Source organism: Centropristis striata, chromosome 21, assembly GCF_030273125.1.
Source record: "Centropristis striata isolate RG_2023a ecotype Rhode Island chromosome 21, C.striata_1.0, whole genome shotgun sequence".
Classification (NCBI taxonomy): Eukaryota; Metazoa; Chordata; class Actinopteri; order Perciformes; family Serranidae; genus Centropristis; species Centropristis striata.
In genome coordinates, this window is record NC_081537.1 from 20,587,182 (window position 1) to 20,611,158 (window position 23,977).

The following is a 23,977-nucleotide window of genomic DNA, read 5'->3' on the forward strand; positions in this document are numbered from 1 at the left end:
GTCTAACTGTCAAGTTACACAACCTTGAACAATAATTTCTGCGTTTAGTTAATCATGCATCATTTGCAATACTGCCACCTTTTTTCTGGAGCATGTGGCAAGTTATTACAAGTTTCACCTTTAATTTAAAATTCAGATTTCCTCTATCATCGCTGAATGTGGCATCCAGTCATCAGAGCAAAGCAGAGTGAAGTCACTCATTGGATCAAGCATCAATTAAAATTTTCCAGTATCAGTTAGAATATCAGCATCAGTAAATGAAATTATTGCTGCAGAATAAGTTTTCACACTGGGATTCCTTGGACCGATCTCAAGTCTGCATAAATGAGGCTCCAGAGAATCCTGATGTTTCATGCAGCTGTCAGAGCGCCGCGCTGCAGTATGTTGATGAGAGGAAGGCCGTCTACTATATTAATACTAGCCCACTAATTCAAGCTCCCTAATTAATGCAATCAAATCAACTACGAAGGTGGTGTAACAGAAAAAGGAAAAAAAAAAACAAGGTTCAAGGCAGACATGTTGATAATTCTCTGGTGATGATGCTCATCCCATCAACTAGATCCTCTCTGCTCATTTCCTCTTCACCCCCCGGGGACTCAGTATAGGGACTTCATCATATCCCCGCTAAGTAGCTAAATGACTGAACGGTCCCTACTGTATATATACTGTATGTCCCAGGAGGTATGTGGCTCTTTAGCAGCTCTGAGGTAAAGAATCAGCTGAACATGTGCTCCAACAGGTTTTCTCATTATGTACATAATGATATTGTTTATTATCATTGTTTGTCATATGTAGCAGTAAAAGTCGGCCTTTTTTGCCCATTGCTATGAAAGAGTTGGAAGGAAAAACGCATATTATTCCCATTTTAGACACATGAAAGTGCAGCTTCTGGACAAAATTGTGAGTTTGTGTATATACTACCAACTTTTTTTTTGCTCGTAAATACCTTACACCTTGCTCACTCTACATGAATTTCAAAGCCGTCAGATCGTTGTACTGTTCACACAACACAACTTGGTGTCCTGTAATGGTCCAACCAGATCTTTCACCAGGAGGAATCAATAAATATGTCAGGTCTCAAATGTGATGCAATACTATGTCTTTTATGTTCAAGCACTCTGCAGAACTTCTCTTGTAGTCGTGCTTGTTCATGTTGTCATTTGCACACATTGTTAAAAAAAACCCTGTATCCTCACATCTTTATTCTTTACAGCCTTTTTTTTATAACTCTAGGTGCAACAACTACTTTGGTCCTTGTTGCAAATGTAACACATACAGTAAGATTCTTATAGTAACTGGCAACCCTGCTGCAGGTTTCCACTGTCTTACTCTCTCATTGGCTGTGGCTCCACAACAGACAACAAATCCAGATATTTATCCTGTAAGATATCTGTAAGTGTCTGTGATGCTTGAGCGCTGAAAATCTGGGCTAAAGTTATTTAGTTTGATAAAGGCTTTTTTTTAGGACGTTTTATTTGGTGAAGAGGCTGAAATTATGTATTTTTACTAAAAAAACAACAACATAAAAGCAACGCTAAGTTGACATAGAATTTCTTTTTACTATAAATGTTTGTTTTTATCATTCAGTAAATCAACCATAAATCTTTTTCAGAGCTGTTCAAATCAGCCTGCAACCAAAATGATGTTTCTGTCTGTCAAGAATCCCATAAGTCATTTGTATAAGCATCCTTATTGTATGGCCAGTAATTTGTTTATTGTGGGATCTAGTGCAGGCATGTCTAAACTATTCCACAAAGGGCCATGCTGCTGCAGATTTTTGTTCCAAGAAACAGGAACACACCTGGTTCGACTGATCAGCTGTTTGAACCCTGAGATCAGTTGATTAAATGGTTGTGCTTCTGCTTGGTTGGAAGGAAAACCTGCAGCCACACGACCCTTTGTCGAATAGTTTGGACATGCCTGAACTAGTGGCTATTGTTATTATGATAGGAGCAAAACTAACTTGCGCACATAAACAAATAACTACCTAAATAAACATTGTTATCTTATTCCAAACCATAACCAGGCACTTTGGTGGCTAAACTGTAGCTGTTTTACCACGCTACCCACGTGTTAAGAATGAGGACATGTTCTTCTGCTACCAGTAGGGGCCCTAATTATTTTTTTTTAAGAATTTTTTTTGGGCCATTTTCAAGGCTTTTATTGAGAGTGACAGAGTGAAAGGGGGAGACAGAGGGGAAGACATGCGGGCTCCGAGTCGGATTCGAACCCAGGCCACCCGCTCACGAGGACAATGCCTCTATGGTACGCGCTCTACCAGGTGTGCCACCGGGCCCTAATTAAGTCAACACTCCTGTGGCTCGCATTACAGGGGATCAAACAACCTATAGGTATGTTTCCATTAGGGTAAAGTCTCACTGGGGATTTCCACCGTGCGTGGAACGGCTCCAACACGGTTTTTCTGCCCGGCGTCAATTCACACCGGCCGCGGAACGGTGTGAATTGACCCTTTGATTGATTGATTGATTGATTGCTGATCTTGTGCCCCTGGTCATAACATAATGTTGATGTGAAGTAGTTTTAGGCTGCATGAACTGCGTATTGTGTTTTATTTTGAAAGGGAGCGGAAGTGTATTACGTTGATTCTGTGTCGGATTTCCTGTCTGGTGCAATCTGTTCTGTTGAGCTTGACGCGATTTAGCAACGGCTCGCGTAGAAAATATTAAAATGCTATGGATTGCCCGCGCATCGGAGAGCCGTGGCTGGGAAGCTGCTGAACCGTTCCGCGGCGCGCCCGCTGGAAATGCTCTCATTGATTAGAATGGCAGCGATCAGCAATGGCGACCGCCGCCGCTCCGCACCCGGTGGAAATCAGGTTCACCGATCACTTGGCGTGTCTCCATTACAAAAAGGCCCTAGAGGGATTTACGAGACTGTTTCAACAGCATGCACAACAACTGTGGCCGCCATCGCTAACTGCACACAGCATCCACCGCTTATTGTAAACAAATGGGCAGGCTAACACAAAAAGTCCGCTTATGTATCTTGTCACTCGTGACTATTCGCTACTACGCCGGCTTTTAGAAATGGCGCGTGTTGTTGTGCCGTTCAGGACTACGTCACATCTCTTTCAGCGTTCTATCCAATCAGCAGCCAGGCTTTTTTCAGGGGAGAAAAATGGCCCTGCTCTTCGATGGGGCCAATTGGTCAAACGGCCGCTAGGGAAAACTCACATTCAAATTAGGGGCGTTTCGGCGAGGGAGACTCGCCTCATTCCGAGTATTCAAATATTGTGGAAACGCACCTTTTGTGGTCGTATGGGCTGCTGTACTTTGGGTAGAAAGAGCACCCAGTGGAGGACAGATGACGAGCTGCTCACTCCGTCTCTTTTTTCTGTCATGCCTGTCTTTCAAACATTTGTTGGCACTGTCACACAGTAATCCTGCTGTTCATCCAAAATGTATCCCAGCAGCTGGATGATTAGTTTTCATTAACAGTACGTTGCAGGATGAGTTGGGACGTGTGCTGACGCAGGTACAGTCTGACGTTGGTCCCAGTGAGAGTTTGTCCCACAAGGCCGAGCGGCACTCCATCTGGAAATCTTCATAATAATAGAAAAACGTGTGCATGCACCACTCACTCAGTCTGCACGTGAATATAATTTTGGAAAGTAAGTGCACCGAAACAACAGGATTTAAAGGATTACACAATTTTTGATAATATGAGGTCAGATGTTTTGTTATTTGTGTCTCTCTGGCTGCCAGTCATTCCTCTTTTACTCCTTATTTAATTAAAAAAGAAAATCCAGTTAAAAAGATAAAATCATCAGCTGCTTGTTGTTGTTGTGTGTTGTGCGTGATTTTGAATTCAGATACAATTCATTGTAGTGCGTCCCTTGTGTTCATATCCTTTCTGTGTTGTAATCACACTCTGTTATATTGTTGCTAATCTGGAGCAGACATACCCGCTCAGTCAACTACCCAACCACCCCCACCACACACACACTGCTAATCTGTGGCTCCATTATGCTGCCTTTACCCCCCCCAGAGATTACACTGTTAACTGAACACTTGACCTGCTCTCCAGTCATATGATCCACCACCAACATCCCTCTGTCCTCCCATGTGCTGTTACTACTGTTACTGCAATTGTCCTCCTATGACCATTACCTTTTCCGTCTATTCTGTCAATTATTACTTTTAAAATATTACTTTTGCTTTGTGAGCAAAAAGTATTTCCATTATTCCCAAATTATTCCCATTAAATGTGTTTCCCTGAAAGAGGAAAAAAAAACCTGGACTGAGCTTCTAGATGATATGGGGCTCCTTCAGTTAACCCTTAAGGATAGTTTGTATAATTTTAAAGCTAATTTGTGAGGTTTCTTATTATTATTGTGATCTTAAACATATTTATTGGGTGAGGCAGTTTTGTTGTTGATGAGGAGAGTCTGGTGTGGATGATTTATATCCTCTACCAGAAATGTTTTCAATGGATTTTATTACATTTTAAATAAATTACTGGTAGTCATTTTTTTTTATATAGAAATGAGGGATTTTAGTGTGGCTGTCCAGCCCTGGAGGTGGAAAAAAATACACAAGAATCACATGGCGTCAGAAGAGAAGGACAAAAGTCCCAGGAACAGCAAAACAAAAAGTGAGCTTTAAAATAACTGAACTAACAGAGCAGCTACTCTCCCAGTGACTTTATATAACCTACCTGACCCACCCTTATCGGGACAAACCACTCCTTGGGGTGTTTAAATTGGACTAAACCACTGCACAGGTAGATCAAACTGATCCATGAACTGGCCAGTGTGGCTGCAGGTTTTTGTTCCAAACAAAAAGGAGCACACCTGACTCAACTCATTCAAATCACCTAAGCTGCCTACACTCTGTTGATTTGCTGGAGCAGGTGTGCTTCTGCAAGGTTGGAAAAAAAAACTTCCAGATTGCTACATATCAAAATAAGGGAAAATCACTTCATCAATTAGACAACATGTTAATGTTAATACACACTCCACATACAAGCATTTAAACCTGCTATTTTATTTACATTTTAAATAAAGCAACTAATTGATGGCTCTACCCTACGTTTAACTAGCAACAGGTGTCCTCACGACAGTGAGTGCTGTATGAAATGTAGGGAAAGTCATGTGGCATGGAAAAAGATATAAAGAGAATCTTTTCACATGCAGTGTTTGTACAAATCACCGAAGTGTTTGTACCAAATTACTGTAATTTGCGTAGTATTGTTTGCAAATGCAGGGATGTTGGATTTTCAACAAGTAAAATTTAGCACAGATGTATTGAATTTTCCCAGTTTCCTGTGGCTGCAGAAAAATAAGATGTAATTTACAAAATTATCTGAAGCAACAAATTACACTTTATCTGTGGCAGTGTGGCACTGAACACTGTGATTTTGTACAGTTATTTCTGCGTAACCCTAAAATAAAAATGCTGTAATGATAACGATATTTACCATTTTAAGATACTCTTCCTCCAGATAGCAGAAAAGTGTAATCACTTTATGTATATTTTTAGCTTGGGTATAACTACCTCAGAATATGAACATATTCTGATGCACAGACTTTAATAATGTTAAACGACAGCATCTCATAACCCTAAGGATATCAAGTTGTCTCTGTCTACAATATTAATCTCACTCTGTACCTCCCAGGTTTTAAAATAAACTATGTGTAGGTGGTTGGTAAATAAGAGAGTGGGTTGTTTTTCTTCTTGAGCTGTACATAAAGTTTGTTATCTGAAGTGGTAATTGTTTGTCTTTTTCCACAGTTCAAAAATACAATCTGATGCTGTTTGTCTCATGTCTGCCACTTTGAATCTGTTCCTTTTTAAAATATTGGTGTATCTCCACCTAGCAGAAGCTGGTGAAAGGTCAACAGCTGCTCTGTGCTCACATCGTGTTTTAACAATTAATTGAAGACAAACAAAATTATCACGAAACATGCAATCAACAGATTAAAAAAAGAGTAAAACAGCATTCTGCAGTGGATAAAAACTGCATAAACTCCCAAGAAGAGCTGCCCTAATCAAATTTCAGATTTTGTGTTTCCTCCAATAAACCCATGTGGATTATAAGGACTTGATACTACAGCTGAAATAGTAGTGTTGAAAAAATGCCACTCTATACAGATGACACGGCTCAATATATTTCGATTGCATAACTCAAAAGAAACCAAATATCTCCAACAAAATGTCTTTTAATTGTAGAACCAAGCATCATCCACACAAAAAAGCTCAACAAGAACACAGATCTATGAAATAAGCCATAATAAAGGCAGCTCCATGTCTGCCATCCCAGGTGTAACCATTTATTGACTAAAGGTTAATCTATCAGTAGCATCTAATAACCGGGATGGATTGTCTTTCAAAGGTTCAAACTAGATATTTATTTCTAAGGGCACCTAAAGCCCAGGAGCTGAAAACCTTATGAAGATGAATGATTGATGTGCCGAGAGTAAGAACAGTGAGGAGGAGCGGGACATGTTTAACCCAGTGTTGCTTTGAAAAGAGCTTTGAATCAAAGCTGGGAGGTGTTGTTAATTATCTGCGTGTCTCTGATGGCCACAGATGAGGCCGACACTCTTTATCAAAACCCCAACCAAATCTTTATTTGCTATAAGAAAGCCCACCTGCCTTTAACAAAGCTTCAAAGGTATTGATTCTATTAAAACAAGCTCCATCCAATATGTGATTGAAGTGGCTTTCTCCAGATGCAAATGTTGAAGGTATACTTGCTGTTGTGGATTGTATGGTGAATGCACACCAGAAATTGGGTGTTGATTATGTCAGTGACCCATTTTAGGTTTATTTGTCATTTAAACATTTTGGCTCTTATAATTCTTGTTAGCTTCGCCAAGAGGTCATGTTTTCTGTTCTTGTTTGTTCTTTTTGTCCGTCAGTTGGATTAAAGAAAAACTACTGGCCTTATAATCATGAATTTTTGTGGAAAGGTATAACATGGCTCAAGGATGAACACATTCAATTTTGGGGCAGATCTGAATCACGGAGCAGTTACAAAAATTATTTTACACTTTCATTGATATTGCATTGTGCTGCATTCATGTGACATCAGAATAATCAAAAATATACTTTTTTTCGTCATATTTCATGGCTCGCCTGATTGGTTTCCTTTACTCTTCGTTGTCACAAAAATTCTGTAAACAGCTATCAATGTGTTATTTAAATGCTCTGACTTTGTCACTCTTTATACTATGTCGCCTGACAACAAACGTAAATATGGGTTATTTTAAGCAGCTTGACTGACATTTTTTGGGAGTAAGGACAGCCTGAAATGGGTCATTCTACAAAATGAGAACTTAAACTTTTCATTCATTTCGAATAACTTGATACTAATACTTTTGCACTTTGCAAAAACATTTGAATTCAGTATTTCTGTAGTGCAGTATTGCTACTTTTACCTATGTAAGAGATCTAAGTACTCCTTCCACAATTGTTTGTAATGAACTTAATGTATTTATGTCGTGTTTTTAATGCGCCAATGACACATGATGTGTTACTGGTTTTTATTTTCACCTTGTTGGTCTGAGTGTGCCTGTGTGTTAAGACAAAATGTGGTCCTGGAGAAACCTACTGTAGTGTGAACTACTAGAGAAGCCGTTTTAAGTACTTCGCCAGATGTCTGTCTGTTGACAGATTTTGCCACTGTGATAGCTTCACAACTGTGAAAGATTCAGTCTGAAATCTTCACAGGTGTGTAGTTGAGATCAGAATGAATGTCGAGTTTTGGAGATGGGAGTGATCTCAGCAAGCGGGTAGGAAGTAGGAAAGGAGTCATTGCTCCCAACATTTTGGCCTAATTTGGCTTTGCGGCTTATGGAGTTTTACATTTGCACCAGCCATACAAGTTGGCAGATTTCAACAGCAGATAGTGTTGCAGCTTTTTCACTTGTTGTGGTTCTGAGGACAGGCTGATAACATCCCCCCACATGGAGAGAGAGAGAGGCCGGCTGAAGTAATGTAATGTAATGTAATGTAATCCCAGCGATGAGGGTCGAGGACCTGTGTGGCAGTTTTGGCATCCTGCTTGCAGTATGTGTTTATGTGTGTGTGTGTGCTGAATCAGAGATGCGTAGAGATGGAGAGGTGATTACAGTCATGACACTGGGGGCTGGATTATGCAGGATTACATGCACGCATACTTGCATACACTGACACACACACAGTTTTCCTCATGACACAAGAGTCTAAATGCAGGGCTAATACTGTCACACAATAGGGTCAGAGTGAGATGGACCTGGAGGGAGAAATAAGGGATAGATACGTACAGGCGGATTATCATGAATTATGTCAAAAACATCATAAAAGTAAAGCATCTTGTTTGACTGTTGCTCTCTTTCCTTTCGTTCTCCTGTCCCCTCGTGCCCTCTTTCCAACCCTCCTTTCCAGGCAGTAGGCTGCCAACATGGCCATTCCCAGGGGACATCTTCCTCCCTCTCCTTGGCCTCCTCTCTTCCTCCTCCTTCTCTTCCTCCTGCTCCTCATCTCCTCCCCGCTCCCCCTGCAGGCACGGCCACTCCTCATCCACCCGTCCATCAACGTGGCGGTGGTGTTCAGCGGCTCGAGCTACCAGAACGAGGTCAGGGGTCGTCTCAGCGGGGAAAACTTTGTCGACCTGCCCGTGGTGGTCAGCCCAGTGACCGTGCTGGTCAACGACACTAACCCCCGTGACCTGCTGACACGCCTCTGCGATACTATGGCAATGGAGCGGCTGCACGGCGTGGTGTTTGAGGACGATGTGGGCTCTGGTGCCGACGCTCAGGTAAAAATGATTTATGCATTTTTGTGCTTTCTGATAAAAAACATCCTCTCCAGAGTCATGGTGTTCAGTCACCCACATCCTTGTTTCCTAAAGCTGCACAAGGAAACATTTTACTTAAAAAAAAGCACCTTTCCTGTCAACTTCAAATCACAAAGTGGGCTGCAAAAAACAAGACCTAATTGAGATGTCAAGCATGTAGAATTTCTTCTCAAATTGAATTATGGTGTTGGTATGGTTTGTGATTGTTAAGGGAGACGAAGTGACTTCTTATGTAAAAAGGGTTCTCAACAGTGCTCCTACGAGGGGAAGGAGTGCTCAAATTACTAGAATATTTTACTGGAAGATAGAGTGTGGGACTATTACATATAAATGAATATCTGCTTCATTCAGGCTCTTTCCAAACAAGCTCACACAATGCTAATGAAGGCTAGTGCTGCCAGTGAAAGCTCTCTATATTTCTCAGTATAAAGAGTTGTGGTGTCTTGTGTCTGTGGTGACTTTCATGCACCAGATACAGCAAATACTCAACAACAAATAGCAGTACACAAAGTGCTGTCTGCTAACTGTACTCACTCCCCTCCAGTTCTTCAAAGCTTAGCTGCTTATTCTGACTCTCTGGTTGGTTATACAGTATACCAGTCTACCTGTTTTCCTCAGTAGTTCGGTACTGTGGAAAAACCTGTTTTTTGACACCTGGATTGTTAACTTGTAAGCAGTTTTCTTCTTCACTGCCTGTACTGGCACACTGCTGTGTTTGTTGGTGTGTTACATCCACCTGTAGAAACCATTATCAGGACTGTGTGTCGAGTCACCTGCATGCTTGTGCATTGAACCAAAGAAAAAAAAAAAGAGGCAGTTTGTGGTTTGTGAACTGCAGATCTGTAGTGTTGAGTTTGGCATTTTGGCCATCATTATCTTGTTTTTTTTGAGACACAAGTGACTATTTGGACAGGAGGGTCAAGCTAACGTTGATCAAGCCTGGTTAGCAAGGTGCATCTGTAATTCAAATGAGCTGCCGACTCCTCAGAGTGTCTTTTAGTCCAACCGACACCGAACAAGACATTTTTAGGTGACCAAAATGTCTCAATTAACTGACACAAACTGAAGACACGCTTTGAAAGGGTCAAAGTTCCAAGATAAAAACACACAGTGCTCCATGACGGTGACTTGTCAATCACAAGGTAGCCATGTCGTAAAGCATACCCTGAAATATCATCTTATTTTTTCTAAACGGGACCAGAATTTACAAAATGAACATCATGCTGTACTAAAGAAGACTTGAAACTAGTGATTGAGACAACAAACTCATGAGGAAAATATTTAATGTGATTATAGAGTAAGAGTGAAGTATTTCATTTTCTCATTGACTTCTTTACAATCAGACTTCTTTTTGCAAACAGTGGAGTCTCCCCCTGCTGGCCATTAAAAGGAAAATGTCTTCTATGTTGGCTTCACTGTCTGGCCCAGAGTGTGCCACTAGATGTGCACAAGAACAAACAGAATGGTGACCCACTTATAATGCTAGTGGTCAAAAAATACTTCTGTATTGTACCTCATGACTTGTCTTCCATGATGCCTTAAAAAAATTTAGATTTAAAGTGGAAATCAGAAGTTTGAAAAATGGTCGAAAGCCCCAAAAAGAGCTGATTAAACTTCCAGTCTTGAGTGGCATTTTTTTTAACCCTTGACTCTGGTTGTTTCATCATGACAGTTTCAGATATTTAAGGTAACTAAATAGCGCTGTATTTTCACAGATTTCAACTTTCTTTAGGCCAACACTGAATCCATCCTGTTTTTGTCTTCAGGTGGCAGAAGTGGCCCAGATCCTGGACTTCCTCTCCACTCAGACAGCTCTGCCAATCGTGGGCATCAGTGGCGGCTCTGCAGTTGTCATACCATTCAAGGTACTGTCAAAATAACGAGCCGATCATTCCAGCATTGGCCCATCACCATCCTGGAATCTGAACTCGGTGCTAGAGTAGTCTGTGTTCCTGCTATGCCGCAGTGATGACAACACAAAAAAGTGCAGCTTGTGACACATGTTATAGCAGCACCTTTGGTACACAAACAGCATCATTAGCAATTTCGGAGGCAAGAAAAACAGATTCTAGTAATAAGATGATCAACAACCTGTAATGTAAACCCTGTCAGCAGCAGCAGCAGCCGCTCACAGCCTCCTGTCTTAGTCAGAACTCTTCTACAGCGGCGTCATTCAGCTTAAAACAAGTTAAGTAGGTCAGAGTGGTGAAACCTACTTTGGCAAGCAACTCGCTGCATGCAAATATTTGAATATGAGCAATACAGATGGGTGAATTATCAGCGATGACTGCAGCCATCGACCCTCATCAGCTCCTCTAATCCCTGGCTGGGAAAAGTCTGAGTTGTGGGAAGGGGAAACTTTGCGAGGGGAGGCAAGTGCTACGGGCAATCTACGCCTCAATCAATCATCCCGGCGCACTTGAAGAGCAGCAGGTTTTTCCTGCTATGATTTAGCATGTATCTCGTTGATGAATGGAGATGGAGAGCAGTGAGCTGTGTAGTTAGATTGTAAAGAGGAGATTGATGACACGAGATGGATTCTTAATCTATACTTTCTCCATACTTTTTGCAGAATAGCTCCATCCCTTCTTCCTCTCACGCTCCACGCTTTCCGCCTGTCTTCCCTTCCTTTTCCTTTAATTGCTTAACTGCCATCATCAACACCTTGTATTTATAGAGCCAACTCTCACACGTAGAAACACACATGCAAATGAACATCCTCACATATAACAGCACACACGCGCAGCCGAATGGATGCATTCCTGCACGTTTCCACCACAGGGAACATCCAAAAATGAACTGAAAGTTGTAACTAATATGGCTGCGCGTGTTGGATTTCACCCCGGGGCAACATTTTGTTAACCATAGCATGTTGTATTTATCAGCTTCCTGTTAATCAAAAGGTATCTGCAGATGTCACGTCATAGATGGGTATTAAACAGGAGGAGTTGTAGCTGCAGGAGGGTGATTGATTTGCTGTATTTTGATGGCGGTGCGGGGAAAGGCAGATTGAGTGAGCGAGACACAGAGAGAGGAAAGATGCTTGGATGAAGCCTGGCTGACAGCTGCCTGAAGGCAGTGTTTTACTGTCTGCTTTTCCTCTTTTCATGAGAGAGATAGTCATTCTTGTTTCCCCACTTCTTCCCTCTCCTAACCATTTACGCCTCTCTCCTCTCCGTCCACTTCTCACCTTGTCTCGTTTGACCCTGCTTTCCATATTTCCCACAAGCCTCTCCATCCCTTCATCACCTTTCCTCTTTGACACATTCAAATCCATTTTTTTCGGGCTCTGTTGTGCGACGGCTGAATCCATTAAGGCTGCGGCGAGAAGCGAGAGGCCTGTTCTCTCTCTCTGCACTCTCTGAGCTCCAGGACCCCATTAAACTGTTAATTAGACCCTTCAGGAGGCTGTGGCCCCCCACAGCTCCCATCATTCACCCAGAAATCTAAACCATTAACTCTTCTTTTCCTGCTATTTTTCTGTTTTACTGTCTTGCATAACCTCCTCACTACCCGCCGCTGTGTCACCTTAAATCGCCACAATGGTGTTTGTATTTGCGCCTTTGATAGGCAGTTTTTCCACTGTGTAAAATATCTCGGAGCCCCCAGAATATTTGGGTCAAAGTTTATCACTTATCAACAATCGCTGGTTTGTAATTTGCGAGCTGATTGCGGCAGGTTCACACTGGGTTATTTAACCTCTCTGCCTGACAGCGGCAAAAGACAAACGCACAGATGGGACGTTATCTCTCATACTGAGCGACCGTTTGTCTGACGAACCCAAAGTGTTGAGTGACAGTTCTCTATATAGCACAAAGAGTAAAGCACTCTCCTCTGAGGCCTGCCTGTCGAAGGCCTCATTCAGCCCTCCTCCTCACTCCCCCTCGGTCTCTCTCTCTCTCTCTCTCTCTCTCTCTCTCTCTCTCTCTTATACACTCCTTTGTTGTCAGCAAGGAGAGAAAAAAAAAGCTTGTCAGAGGTGTTAGGCACAATGGGACAGGTGGATTGGACGGAGAAAGACATATGTGTGAGTGCATGATTCTCTTAGGGGATAAAAGAGCTCAATAGTGCTTGATTATCAATAGCCTGATGATGATGAATATCTTTGATGGCGGGTTTAAAAAGAAGCAGCACCCGCCAGAGCTGCCTATTTATGGTTCCTGTCTCAGTGATCTCTCTATGGCAAACAACAAGGAAGGAGGGAATGAGACAAAGATGAAAAGATTGAAGGGAGGAGAGGAAGTGTGTCTTTTGTCAGACAGCGCACACACATCAAGAGGAGGAAATGAGAGAGCGGGAAGAACGGCTGAGAAAAGGCGTAAAGACTGTTCAATAGGGCCTGCGAGGGGAAGAGAAAAAACACTGTTAGGAGTTGGAAATCACAGCTTTAGAGTGTTTTGTCTTCGCGTGTATGCGTTCTTTGCTGTAACGCTACATGGCCAAAAGTATGTGGACAACCAAACATTACACCATAAAGTGATTGTTGAACAGTTAATTCCCTAAACCATGAGCATTCATCTGCTGCTATAACAGTTCCATCCCTTCAGGGAAAGCTTTCCACAGGATGCTGGAACATGGCTGCAGGGATTTTCTCCCATTCAGCTACAGGAGCATCAGTGAGGGGAAGCACTGGTGAAAAGGCCTGACTCACAGTTGTTCCAGTTTATTCTGAAGGTGTCGGATGGGGTGGAGGTCAGTCAAGGACGGAGAAAACCTTCCCAAAACTGATAAAATATCAGCCCAGTAACATAAACGGACCGAGGTGTCTTTTTACTTTACGAGTTTGTATTTTTCTTATTGTCAGCTATTTTCATGACTGATCATAATAACCAAGTATTGCCTGTGTAGACTGATATATTTTATTCCTCCATGCCATACAGCTCCATTTTTCCTGTGTTGGACTGCTGTTCAAACACAGCGTCCCCACAGTGAACTACAGTGCACAGCTTTTTTTAGGAAATGATTCTATTCATTCATTTTACTTAACTGATTATCCAAACTCGGGTTGTGAGGGCTGGAGCCAAACCCAGCTGACACTGGGCAACAGGTGGGGTACACCCTGGACACGTCAGGGCTGATACATAGAAAAAGACCACCATTCAAGCTCTCATTTACTCCTACGGGCAATTTAGACTTACCAGTTAAACCTAAGCTGCAGGTCTTTGGACTGCGGGAACCCGGAGGACCCGAAGGAAACCCACGCTGACACAGGGAGATGAAGAGCTGCAAGCCGGATTGAAACCTTTCTAACTTTAAAAAACAAGTAGCTATACATTTGTAACTCATTTTCAGAATCACAATCAGACTTGATACGGCTTAATTTATCCCCAAGGGGGCAATTCATTTGCAGCTTTCCCAGTCTGTACATCCATCCAAAAGACAACCAATTAATTAAGTCAATAAATAAGTTAAAGGAGACATATTTGGGGCAAGGGAGAGTAGTCGGGACAAGAAGAGCAATAAAAGAAAAACATAAAAAAAACAACAACATATAAAGTCAGTAGGAGGAATGACTCTAAGATAACAGTCACTTAAAATGGGTAAGGTCTGTGTTCAGAGGCGTAATAGCAGAAGGGAAAAAGAACTTGGGGTAACAGCTGTGGTTATGAACATCTGTGCCACATTTTATGTCAGTGAAACAGTTGTTGAAATGTCAGGACCAAAAGTGGAGGACCGGCTAATGTTGCCATCTATAGAAAAAACAGCAATGAACACACACACAGTAATCCACAAGTTGTCATCCTCATCATGACCAAAACCATCCAAGAGTTAGTAATAAAAAACCTTAACCATTGTACTTGGAATAAAAGACTTCAGACAACTGTTAGTGCCAGTTCTGCACAATGATGGAAGCCAATTTTTCTCACTGTATAAAGGCTACTCAGAGCCCAATAAAAAGAAAAGAAAAGACAAATAAATAAAACTTCCTGCAAAGTCTAGTTGATACTTTGAGGCAGCAGTGATTTTATGATATAATGTAAAGCCCTTTAAAAACTCACCAAACTATCTGAAAAAAGCTTAAAATACAGTTATGTTTTGAAAACGTGACATTTTGTACATGAAGGATTTCCACAGGACATCCTGAAGAACATCATTTCTTTTGTAAAACCAGTTTATTGTTTAGTAAATAATGAGTGCAGTAAAACATTTTGTTATGGCGGCTGTGAGAGAACAGTTTAATTAACTCCAGATGACAACTCGTATTTATTATTGTGAGGCACTATTATAGCAAATCTTTGTGTTTCTGAGGAAATACAGAGAGAATGTTTGATCACTCACGAACCAGTTTTTTGTTCATTACAGTAACAAACATGAAATGATGAGTGATCGTGGCTGTAGATAGTGATAAAGTCTGGGATAAACAAAGCCGACAGCTTTATGTGTTTGCTCGTAAACAGGAACAAAAGTGGCTTTTAAGTGTGCACATGATGGATTTTTGAAGCAGAGAAAAACTGTTGAGGTTGAGTATTCAAGCGTATAACATCATTTATTACAATTTGAAGCTGTCAGTGGCAGATTATACATTTCAGGAGTTACAGTCTCACTCCTGGCTGCAGTCGAAGGTCACACTCTGTATGTGATGTTGGACCGAAGTGATCTCATTGGATCACAGTTTCTTTTTCTGGGGTTTGATTTGTGGCCAGACTGACCCGCTTTCTCTGTTTGTCCTTCTGTACTTCTGTCTCTTCTCTCCCCCTTCACTTCTGTCTCTCTTGGCCTCATGGTCCAGAAACCAGCAACTCCATAAACAGGTCATGAGAAGCCCAGATTCGCTGCACAGTATTCCCACTGGAAACTTGGTTTTTATCGCCGGGAATGGATGACATCAAGTTAATGATCAGGCCACCTCCGAGCTTCACAGCATGGCCTAATAATTTCGATAAGGTGCTCAGTCAAACCGCTAATGTGAGTGTCCAAACAGAAGTAAATTGTTAGTGGAGTGTTTGATTATATATCCAGGGGGGAAGGTTTCCCTCTTCAGTTGAAAATTAATCTGTTTAGCACGTCTGCCAACATATTGAGGACACAAAATGTTCACTTTGCCAAAATAGAGCAAAGATTTTCTGCTAAAATAAAATGTATTGACATGTAGAAAATGCATTTATCCACTTTACAAATGGGAATATTTCTGTTTAAAGGGCCGCACATTGCTGAAAAAAATCAGCTGTGTGGCAGCAGGTCAAATACTTTGGTTTATAATAATAATAATAATAATAATAATAATAATTGATAGGATTCATACAGTGCTTTTAAAAATACTCAGTCGCTTGACTTAATACTTGCTAAAAAAAAAAGAAGACATTACTTTATATTCTGTCTGCAAGATAAAGGGCTTTTGTCCGGCCTTTTTCTGGCCGTGTCGAAGAGCAGGGTCATTTTTCTCCCCTGAAAAAAGCCTGGTTGCTGATTGGATAGAACGCTAAGCAGGATGTGACGTAGTACTCGACGCTACAACAACACGCGCCATTTGTAAAAGCTGGCGAAGCAGTGTTGCCAACTTAGCAATTTTGTCTCTATATTTAGTGACTTTTCAGACAAAGTCTTTTCAAAAAAGTGACTGGCGACAAATCCATCGACTTTTTCTGGTATCATTGGAGACTTTTGGAGACTTGTTCTTACTCTTCTTAACGAGCCGTGGGGGCCGGCGGCTCGTTAAGAGGAGTAAGAACGAGTCGAATCGGTACAGTCCTCCTGCAGCAGTCTCTCCCAGCTGCAGTCACAGAGCCAGAGGGGATGTTAACCCCTTGGCGTCCAGTCTGCAAATTGCTAATAGGCTAACAGTTAGCTCTGTAGCAGTACAGTGCGTATGTGCTGCTGTTGCAAGAGGTGTTCACTTAGCGATCTCTGTTTGTTTACAACAAGCACCGGACACTCTGTGCACAGTTAGCGATGATGGTTAATTCACGATCACTATGTTTATGATCAGCGGAGACGCTGTGCATAATTAGCCATGCTGCTTTGTTTATGATCAGTTGCTAACGCTGTGCACAGTTAGCAACTGTGGCCGTCAGCCACAGTTGCGTCTCCCGTGTTTAATCCGTCGCATATATGATCATGGATCACGGTCGTAACTGTTGCTAAGTGATTACATGACGATCAAAAACCATACATCACCTCCGGAGTCTCGTAAATCCCTCTGGGGGCCTTTTTGTAATGGAGACACGCAGAGTGAGCAGACGTTTGAGAGGGCGTGGCCTGACACTTTCCCGGTGGCCACTCTTCCCCTTAAAGAGACAAGTGATGCAGCTGTAGAAGATCTTTACTCAAGTCTATAAAAACATAACTAGTAACTAAAGCTGGCAGCTAAATCTAGTGGAGTAAAAAGTACAATTTTTGTCTTTAAAATGTAATATTAGAAGTATAAAGTTACAAATGTGGAAATACTTAATACTAAATAAAAGTACAAGTGGGGTTGCAAAATTCTGGGAATTTTCAAAATTGGAAACTTTCCATGGGAATTCATGAGAATATACCATGTTTTTGGGGGGGATTTTTGGAGGGGGGTAATTTTACTTAATTTTTTAATGGGTAATATTTAACTCAACATTCATGCTTTTGTTCAACGAAAAATAATTGATTGTTCAGTAAAATAATTGCAACTTGATAAGGTTCTTACAAATAAATCTGTTGAATTTTGAATACATTTTTTTAATAAAAGTATGTTATTCTTGCATGGATGTCTGCTTATGACAAAACAAAATATTTATATTTATGTTTGGCTATAATACAGTTAGTTTAAATCACCCCCCAATTTCCAGTTAATTCCCATAAACTTCCATAATTCCCATGGAAAGTTTCTGATTTGGAATATTTCCATAGTAACCCAGCTTAACTTCCCATGGAAAGTTTCTGGAAATTCACAGTAAATTTTCCAACCCCTTGCCAGTACTTTAAAGTTGTACTTCAGTCCAGCTCTTGAGTAAATGTACTTAGTTACATTCCACCACTGTAAATGAGTAATAATGAAACACAAGTGTGAGTAAATATGTACAGACTTTAAGGAGGAAAAGTGACACATACCGTAGGCTGCATGTGTAGATGTATATGACGTGAATGAGCATCTGTGTGTGCGACCTGCTTCCTGTTTGACCCGCTCCAGTCTCTCCGTCGACGGGGGAGGTGCAGCGCAGCGCTCTCCCCCGTGGGAGGAGACGAGTGTGCGAGCAACCACCATGTCCACCGTCTTCCTGTCACATTACCATACGCTCCTGCAGTAGGACTGCTAATTACGTCTGTGTGTGACAGCCGCACTGCCAAGGTGGTGAGAACAAGACGGCTGGGAAGTGGAGGACGAGAGGAGGGGGGGAGGGTGAACTCTGTCTGTTGAGTTAGATGTGGAAAAGAAGGTAATTTTGTTGTAAATCTGACTGCGAGGAGGAAAAGTGGATGTCTTTCATGGCGTTTGCTTCTGAGTTTGTTTGATTTTTTTCCCCCAATCTAAGAAGCTGCTAATTGGATGATGAAACACTTGTTGGCCCGAAAGAGGTCACCACATTATTTGCGTGTTTAATAGCTCAGACAAAAACTAATTGGATTTTAATTACACTCCTTCAAATGAAGCACCTTACCAGTCCTCTGTCAAATCACATGAAGTGGGGCACTATAGTTAGCCAGTGCTGCCAATCCAGAGCCATTTTTTATTTATTCAGTGACAGCCTGACATGGTTGTGTACTGCTATATTTATAGCTATTCTGGTGCTCGGCCCAGTCAGTGGTCTGTTGGAGTTTGAGCCTCCAGTGGTGACTCTCAAACAAGCGCAGACATAAAACTGAGTGAAGGAGAGTGTGGTTGTGATATTCCTGTGGTATTCCTTGGGCTGCGCGGCTCTCTGGGGCTTTGCAGAGCCTCTGAGCTGTGGGAGAGGGAAGAGCACCAGGACGGGGATATGACAGTTAGTCGCCTCTGAGACGAGGAAGATCTGAGACCTGGTCCCACATGGCTCTTGACAGTTAAACACTATCTGCTCCCTCTCCTCATGCTTCTCTCTCTCATGCAAGACTTCTCTATCTTCATTCATGTGTGCATTAGGGGTGTGCCATATCGTATCGTTCGCGATAATATCGTATATATATATATATATGGTTAAAAAAATGCATATCCTACTTCTTGATGTCGTGGTTAAAGTTGTTTTAATCACACAAAGCTACTTACTCTCTGTTGCTAAACACATGCAGTTTTCAAAATAAGAGCACTGTGTGTTAACAGAATCCACCACAGAACTTACAAGAAGACTGTCAAAATAAGATGCCTTAAATGAAACATACAAGAACTTTTATTCTCCTTTACAAAATGTAATTAAAATATGCCCCGGAAACCCCTAAATGGTTATTTTTATTATTTGCTCATACTCAGATACTTGTATTCGGCCACTGTTGAGATTTGCACTTCACACTACATTTTAGATTGTTATTTTTTTATACAGACTAAAAAAATCATATTTTCTATATCTTTTTAAGTATTTCGTAATATTGTCAAGAATATCGTTATCGCAAAAATAGCCTGAAATATTGTGATATTCTTTTAGGGCCATATCGCCCACCCCTAGTGTGCATTTAATTTCTATTTTGTGCATATTTTAAGATTACCTGGACATTACGGATAGGGTTGGATTGTCTTTTTTGCTTAGGAGAAAAATGACCCAAACTAAGTGGCAGCTATGATAAGAGCTGGTTGGATTCTACACTGGACCATCCTTTATGAAAAGAAAAGAGGATAATGTAATTTAAAACATGCACCATTCAGCCATTCAGATACAGACGGACCAGGCAGCCTTTAGTGTCTGTATGAAACACTTTCCAGGCTTTCCATTAACTCCAGCATAAATCCATCTGCACCACTAATAGATGACGGTAATATAAAGAGTTCAAAGGTCCGTTAAAGGCGGGAGAAGTGGTGGTGGACTTTGACCCAGGAGACCACTGTTCTTGTCCCATGTGAAACCAAGATACAGTGTTGTTGTTTTAGGATGAAACTGTTAATTAACTAAATGTTCTTTACCCCAGTCCTATTCTATTTTTTTTTACTTTAACTTAGTAGTTTTGTTGCCTAAACTTAGCCCTTTCCTGTGAACACAGGAACAGAAGTTTATTTTGAAAAGACACTTTGCATGGCAGGAGCATAAACTGCCATAAGCCGTGTTTCCATTAAAGCCGAAGCAAATTTTTAAATGTCCCATTAAAGAAAATGCGAATTAGGGACGTTTCCATCAACTGCTTTAAGAGCGAATAAACAAAGCTTCATAACCGTACTTTTGTCAGATGATGGAAGTGTAATGTGTTGCTGTAGGAATATCCATCAGTAAACAGGAGAAAAAGAAGAGAGAAAACAACAAAAACAAAAAGAGGTGCTAATCGGACAACTTTGTCTTCAGGAATTTGATTCAACTGGGCAACTTATAATTGTTCTTTCACGTAAGAGGAAACAGCAGATCAGGCATGTGAGTTAAATGTTTGATATGTCAGAACTTACACGGAAAAAGTGTTTCCATCTCCTATTTAGTGCATTAACTATTTTTCGAAAAAGACAAAAACCACCTCAAACGAGCTTAAAAATCTATGTGCATTTTTATTGAAAGTTTATCGGATTTTGGTGTTTCCTTCTAGCCTGGGTATACCAAGACTGCCTTGCGCGCTCGAATTTAATTTCGAACCTCCAGGCGGTCTGGAAACTAGGAAGCATTCTTAGCCCTGTTTTAGGGATCCAATCACAGAGCGGGGAGGGACGGCAAGACGATGACGCGTACTACTCTGCACTTGGAAGCTTGTAGTTTTCCGGATCCAACATGGCTGCTGCAGACGCGAAACTCTCTTTAGCTGTAGATGGTGTTTTAAATAGTTTAGAGCGAAAGTTGAAAGGCGAAAGGTCCCTCGGCGGCTCCACTGAGATCACCGGCGTTATGGTAGCGGGGCTATTAGCGCCGCTAGCGGCTAATAGCCCCGCTTCCGCGGACAGCGGAGCCGCCGAGAGGCCCGCAGCAGCTTGTTTATTGCCCATAAAATCAATTATTCCCCCTCATGACATGAGGGGGAATAAAGCGTGAAAATAAATAATCTTGCAGAAAGCGAGAACTGGAGGAGCAAAGCAGCAAACAACACTCTCTCACAGACACACACACAACAAACATCCATCTCTGTTGCTCTACTACGTCATCTGGTATAACTGATCTGATTGGCTAAGAGCTACCTACAGACGCTTTTGATAGACATTCTAAGCGTCCAATAAACGGCTCTGGAGGATCGTAAACCACACCTCCTCTACGGAGAAATCCATTGCTCGTTGCCAGACTAGACCTCATTTGAGAATAGTCTGGTGCTAGCCAGGCTAGTTTCCTTCAGCTTTTCTCATGCAAATCTTCACAATGAAGATAAAATTGTTGATGGAAACACGACTACTGCGCCATAGTGGTACCTAAAGTTTTTGTATCTGATCTGCGTTGGTGATGCCCATCTATCTCAATTTACTACTATTTTTATAGGATCATACTAATTGAGATTCATGTGGATAATTATTAGTGGACAGGAAGATGAATGTGAGCAACAATTCCTAATGTAAGAACTATTTTGTTTCACTTTTGTGACTTCCAACCTTGGTAATAAAGTCAGATTTTTCACTGGGTTGTCCAAGTTTATGTACCCTACATTAAACAACATTGTAAAGTATCTAAGATGCAGTTTAAGTTGTCCGTCTTTGAAACACAGAAGTTGTAGCACAGCAGACGCATGTAAATAACGTAATTACATAGCCTAGTCCGGTTCTCTTTGCACCGATGTTACTTTTTCCACCTTTTGCACCGATGTTACTTTTTAGAGTTCTCCTTCTCCTTCATTCATACATCAAGGTTAAGGAAAAGTATTGAGGAAAAGACAAAGGATGTCAGTTTTTAAAAACCCCACTGCAGCCCATGTCTCCACTTAGTGTAGGACTCTGCTGTACAGTGTACAGATGTAAAAAAAAATAAAAAAAGAGACCATATTACCCTGATCTTCGCCGTCTTGCACCAGCTCCCAGTCTGTTATAGAATCAAATTCAGAATATTAAGACTTGTATTAAAGCCCTGCATGGTGTTGCACCTGCTTACATCACAGGTCCACTCTTGCCCTGCAGCACTGTACGGCCCTCAGATCTTCCATCCCAGCCCTGTTATTACACAGTCCCATCTGAAAAAGGCAGGGACAGGGCATCCAGTCCAGTGGAACACTTTCACTTGAATCTGTTAACATGTGTTTAGAGTTTTACTGATAGTTTAAACCTGAATGCTGTTTTATTTGTGAGCTGTGCATATGAATATACGTGCATGTAAAAGGAACATGTGTTTCTGCCTGATCAAAGGAGCATTCAGAACATTAATATCACACTTATCAACTATTGATTATGCAGAGATGAAGTGGAGCTACAGTGTCCTGACCACAGAATTATATCACACTCCCGTTGAGCTTCTCTGCTCTTTGTTGACAGCAAACAACAACAAACTGTTGTGGTAGTCCGTCCGGCCTTGTGTGCATGTTACTGCATGTTAGTCCCTATGTGTGTCCCACTCTGCACTGCTGTCATAAGGCAGTCAACGCTGATAATAACACTCCAATAACAACATTTTTTCGCGCAACAGCCACTCACATACTCCCTGCAGAGTATACACTGTTAGCTGTTGCTGTTTTATGTTACTTTTTGCACTCAATATTCTCTGAATTTCATGTACAGCCACTTTAACCCTTGAGTTGTCTTAAGGGTCAAAAATCACCCCGCCACAATGTTTCCCAACAAAAAACAAACAAAAAACAAACACTGAATTATCTTTATTTATGTTATTTGATTACTCTTCCTAAATTCTTCTATCCTATTTATTGTAATTGTTTATAAATCTTAACGGCAGGGAATTGCTTAGTATTTTGTCGCTAATCTGTATAACTACAATGACAAGTAAGATGGCCTGAAGAGCCACATGTGGCCCCGGAGCCACAGGTTGCCTACCCCTGGCTACATGTATAAATATAGAATAAATATGAACCAGATTTGACCCAGTTTTGTCAAAGATGCAACAAATCTTTCAACCTGCAAATCACAAACTCATTGCTTGGAATAAACCTGTTACTCTTGATACAAATTTTTCTTTCCATTTAAGGTTCAAGGTTACCAACAAAAAAGATAATTATCTTTATCAATTGATGATTTTAGCTCTTTGTGTCTATACATCCAGTCCCTTTTGTACTCTGTACAAGTCCTCCTCCTCTCCTCTCTATATCCAACTTTATTTGAATGCTATCTGAAGGACATGAGTTCAACGGGTGCTAATAACGTCCATCTTATCTGTCAACACACGGCCAGTAGGTATGCAAATGTATGCTAACAGTCAGAGACACATGCAACACCGGACCACCCCTTCATGACAGAAAGAGAGCAGCAGGACTGAGTATCTGCAAACGGGAGACACATGTTCCAGATTGAGGCAGAAAATGGAAAAATCAAAGCTCAATCATCAAATGTGAGAGACAATAAAGGTGGAAGCGAGTATAAATATTCATGATAACCGTTCCGTATACGTCACATCACTCATCACTCTGACGCATCTTTATTTTTGTAAGATGCAAATGTGTGTTTGACATCTGCGTGTTGCATCTATCACTCCTAGTTTTTTTTTTTAATGCTTTATCGTTTACATAAACTTACCAATGACACTTTTTAGGACATTGTGGATATTTATGAAGACCTTTAAGCAGTGCTGTTATCCAAGCCTCTCTCTTTTTTCTCCATTTGTCACATTTCATCAAATTAATTGGTTGTAGAAGGCCGTTCCGCTGTGTCGTGACTTTTTACTGGGATGTTTTTTAAAAGTGAGAGTATGCTTATTGGACAAGAGGACAAAATTATTAAAATGAATCGTCCTGCTAGTGGTAAAGTTTCATCCAGATTTAATTGTTCTGCTGCAGTAACGGTGTTAAAGGTTCTGTTGACATGAGGATCAGCAGACAAGCTTATTTGAAAAACCTTTTGTCAACTTTTGTCACGCTGCACGTTGTATGTTTGTGTGATGATCTTTCGCAAGATATTTTACCATGAAACGGACTCAGAACTCTCAAACATGCATTTTAAGTAATGCACGTTTGACAGTTTTACAATGAGAAAAATTATTTCTATGTTTTTTATTAACGTATAAGTCCTAACATATGGACTTACAGT

At 41.1% G+C, this 23,977-nt stretch overlaps 1 protein-coding gene across 1 annotated transcript in view; it reads left to right on the top strand.

Moving 5' to 3' along the window:
• LOC131960028 (glutamate receptor ionotropic, NMDA 2C-like) overlaps positions 1-23,977 on the top strand; it is a 74,451-nt gene that overhangs the window by 3,841 nt on the left and 46,633 nt on the right. Inside the window, exons 2-3 of the mRNA XM_059325237.1 lie at positions 8,391-8,763; positions 10,569-10,667. Coding sequence (XP_059181220.1) covers positions 8,407-8,763; positions 10,569-10,667 — 456 coding nt within the window. The 5' untranslated portion in view covers positions 8,391-8,406. The remainder of the gene's footprint in view (positions 1-8,390; positions 8,764-10,568; positions 10,668-23,977) is intronic.